The sequence below is a fragment of the Pteropus vampyrus genome, unplaced genomic scaffold (assembly GCF_000151845.1).
Source record: "Pteropus vampyrus isolate Shadow unplaced genomic scaffold, Pvam_2.0 Scaffold411, whole genome shotgun sequence".
Taxonomy (NCBI): Eukaryota; Metazoa; Chordata; class Mammalia; order Chiroptera; family Pteropodidae; genus Pteropus; species Pteropus vampyrus.
The window spans coordinates 325846-329588 of record NW_011889192.1 but is presented as its reverse complement, the minus strand read 5'-3'; the positions used below and the strand labels follow the sequence as shown (position 1 = coordinate 329588).

The 3743-nt window shown below is 47.3% G+C and overlaps 1 protein-coding gene across 7 annotated transcripts in view; it reads right to left on the bottom strand.

Annotated features, from left to right (window-relative positions):
* Positions 1 to 377: 377 nt before the first annotated feature.
* The window catches only part of GIGYF2 (GRB10 interacting GYF protein 2), a 113279-nt gene continuing 109913 nt past the window's right edge, over positions 378 to 3743 (bottom strand). For all 7 annotated transcript variants that reach the window (XM_023523777.1, XM_011380872.2, XM_023523778.1 and 4 more), the window contains one exon: positions 378 to 2205. In XM_023523777.1, the coding sequence (XP_023379545.1) occupies positions 2138 to 2205 (68 nt within the window). In that variant the 3' untranslated portion in view covers positions 378 to 2137. The remainder of the gene's footprint in view (positions 2206 to 3743) is intronic.

Genomic DNA, 3743 nt, shown 5'->3' with positions numbered 1-3743 from the left:
AATGCTCCTGACTGACTTACTCCCCGAACACACACACAGCGGAGTCTAGTGGGGCAGGTGTGGCAGGCTCTGGAGGGGAACATCCGGGGTGGGGTGTCTGTGGTATGAGGGCAGGAGACGATCCACAGATCAGCAGAAAGGAACAGTCAGGGAGGAAAGACATTTGGTTGGGCTTACCCACGTTGACCTTGACCTCTACGTTCTCAAATAAAGAACCAGCTGGCGTTTCACAGCCTGGCAGGGAAAGCCCGGTGCCTCCAGGGCGCTGGGGCTCGTGTCTGGAGCTTTCCCATGGCAAAGAGAGAACCGTTCAGTGCCGAACCCGGCCTCGACGCAGGCCGGTGAGTGCGCGGGGCGCTCGGAGAGAATACCACGGGTTTTATTCACGTTCTTTTTTATTTTCCTCCACACTGGCAAAAGTTCCGAGGGAGCTTAAAGTTCTGTAAACATTTTAACTATCCCTCTTCCCCACCCCCCACTTCTGAATTTACAAAGCAAAGGAGAGCAGGAGTCCCAATTTTAAATGGTTCCCCATCTCCTCATGCTATTTGATCCAAAAACTATATACATGTTTATAGCAGTCTCTGTATAGTTAATGTACACGTTTAAGGGAGGGAGGCAAGAAGGGATAGGGAGAATGGTAATCCAAAAGAATAAAAAGAGAAACCAAATATAATCATCTCAAACCAAACCGCTCTCAGAGCAACTCCAGCCTTCTCCAGGCAGCGACGACAGAAAGAAAAGGGACTCCAGCAGGAGCCGCCCGAACTCAGCACTCCCAGCACTCCCAGCACTCCCAGCACTCCCTCCCGCACAGGGGCAGGCGGCTGAGGGCTCCAGACCCACTGTGCGACTGGCAATTCCAGGTGATGCTGGGCAGGGCGGGGCTGGTGGAGGCAGGAAGAGCATTTGTTTATAAATAGGGCTTAAACACATTTACGTCTGAAGTGAAGGGGTGTTAGGAGGCCACGACCAGAAGCCAGCACCAAGCTTGTCCCTCCCGTCCTCGCCCATCCCCTCCATCCCACCGCGTCCTCCTGTACAGTGGTTTCCGCGGACGGAGGTCTCAAAGATGGGCAGGTTTGTTTGTTTGCATGTTCTCTTCTCAGAAAGGCAAGCCACTGCCATTCCAGAATCTTTAAACGAAACCTTTTCGGGGCCATAGCAAGACACACACGCAATGCTGAGGAACCAGGTGAAATTCCGGGCTTTTATCTGATGCAAAAGTTTATCCCTATCCAAAGTGAAATTATACAAATTCATACATATGGTAAAGATCCTAGCTGCCTCTTAAACGAGACAAATTTTCAGCAGAAAGGCCCAAAACAAACTGGTCCTAGTCCTCTGAAGTAAAAATATTTATGGGAAAAATCAGTTTTTGTAGGAAAGAAAAATTAAGAATAAGTCCCTCTCCCAGGCCACAGGGTCTCCTCTGTCCAGTCAGGTTGGAGCAGGCCAGGGGAGAAGCCAGCTCGCTTAGAAGTCACTATCTAATGAAGAAAACTTGAATCCTCTCTCCGAAAGGGCGCTCAGAAAGGAGAGGCGTGGGGCGTGCGACATCGAACCAAGCCAACTACATACACTCCACCCCTAGGGCCTCTTGATGCAGCCCCAGAGCGGGCGATGGGAGCGCGGCCTTCGGACTGGGGCGCTCCAGTCACAGTCTGCGGGCGCTTCGTTGTGGCCAACGCCTGTCACCATTACCTCTCTTCGTGACTGCCCCAGTTAGACCCCTTGCCCTTGTAGGGGGGTAAAATGAAGAAGAAAAACAAAATAAAAGAAAAAAAGTGACAAGAGAAAAGTAAATTGCTATTGGCAGATCCCGACACACTTTCTGGGAGACGGTGGATGGAATCACGGCACAGTAAACGCGTGCTGCCCCGAATCAGCCTTGTTGGGGAGCGGTCCCGACTGCCACCCCCGAGACACAGGGTCCGGCCACTTATCTGCAGTCTGAGAAGCTCGCCAACAAAAGCGGTTTAAGGACTCGTGGATACAGGGCTGGAAGAAAAGGCCTGAGATGACTGGTCTGTGATTTGTTGCAGTGATAAAGATAAATGGTGTGTGAGTGTGGTGTCCGGAGGTGGAGGGCCCGAGGTCGGCGGGGAGGGTGCGAAGGCCGGTCCGTGGCGGGTGCTCAGTAGTCATCCAGAGTCTCGATTTCTCCCATGTTGAGTCTCTCTGATGAAGCATTGACTGAAAATCCTGCAGGAAAACATTGGTAGTGAGTGACCTGGACAACTATGTGGCTCAAAGTCCAGGAAGGAGCTGGAATATTTAAGCCTCTTGTTTTTGAGCAAAGCTTAGGGTTAGTCAGGGGAAGAAGAAAGAAGGATAAAGGCCAAGCAGTGGTTTTCTGCCCTTTCAGTGGGAGAGTCTGTTGCTGTTGTTTTATTTCTTAAGGTTCTGATATAATTAAATCAGGGAGGGAAAACAAACAAACAGCATCACTGCTTAAAAAGAATTGCGAACCACTGCCTTAGAGAATCCTGAGAGGAGTCTGGGGTATAAAAGGTAGTTAAGACCAGGGCAGGGTGCCCGGAGGGGAGTGCGTTCAGGGGTGGGGGCGGGGGGGCAAGAATAACGCTTTCGGAGGGGGAGTACTACTGCTTCAGCCCCACCTACTACTGGGAACACTTCAAGCCCAGAGCTTGTGCTATTTGGAGGTAGGCGGCTTCAGGGAAGACCTACAGCTAGGTCCCTAAAGCCCTCAGATGTTCTGTCACATAGCAGACAGCACTAAAGACTCAAGCACTTTATTCAACTCAATTTACTGTAAGTAAAGCTGCAAAGAAAAGGATTTCAGTTAGCAATATTGATTAACCAAAATAGAATCTCATTTGGAAAAGCAATAATAGATAGCAGAGCCACTGTAGGAAATAAGCACTACTCACAAACACTAGTGACATTTGAAGCCCTAATGCCATCAACCCCAAGTACGTAAACGCATAAACTCCGTATCAGAGACTGATAAAAAGATTATTAATGGGGCCGAAAGGAGCGACTCCCCAAAAGCTTCCAGTTCGTCCACCTTGAATGAAATCCAGAACTGTTTCAGCTGCTACTTGAATATCAGAAAGTAAACAAGCGATGCTCTCCATCCAGTCTAAAAGCAGTTCTGTTAATATTATTTGAGTTTTCTGACTCCTCCTTTTTGTTCCTTAATGTTCAAGTTTTCAAACACATTTTAAATGTACCAATAATAAACAAAAAATGCCTTACATAATAAAAACAGCTTAATTATATTACGTTCTTGACTCAAAATTACTATGATTTGAAAATATAAACATGCCTATTTATTCGCCAAGGAAACTGTGGTACAGGCTGCTTACAAGCCCTAATGCTGGGAGAGACGAGGCCTCCAAACCCCAACCTGAGCTCTACCCGTCAACCATGTTCACATAACCCGCAGGCTTTTTTACCTTGAAAATAATGAAAGGCTTAGTGTTCACATTTTAAAATAACGGTTTAATTAGGTAAGTATAAAAACTGAAAAACCAAACAGTCTATGAAATGAGCTATTACTGTATTCTGAAGGTTTTTCTTTGACTTCGCATGTTATCTCAAGGACAGAGGAAATGCGATAAAATAATGAGCTACATGCAATAAAAGTGGAAATGTAATCAAACCACAAACTAAATTATTTTTAATCAAGAAAAAAAAGGAAATGAGAAGCGGCAGCAAGACATGGTCTCATTTACCTGCCGTAAAAGACTAGTGGGTGAGCACTTGTCCCCGCTTGA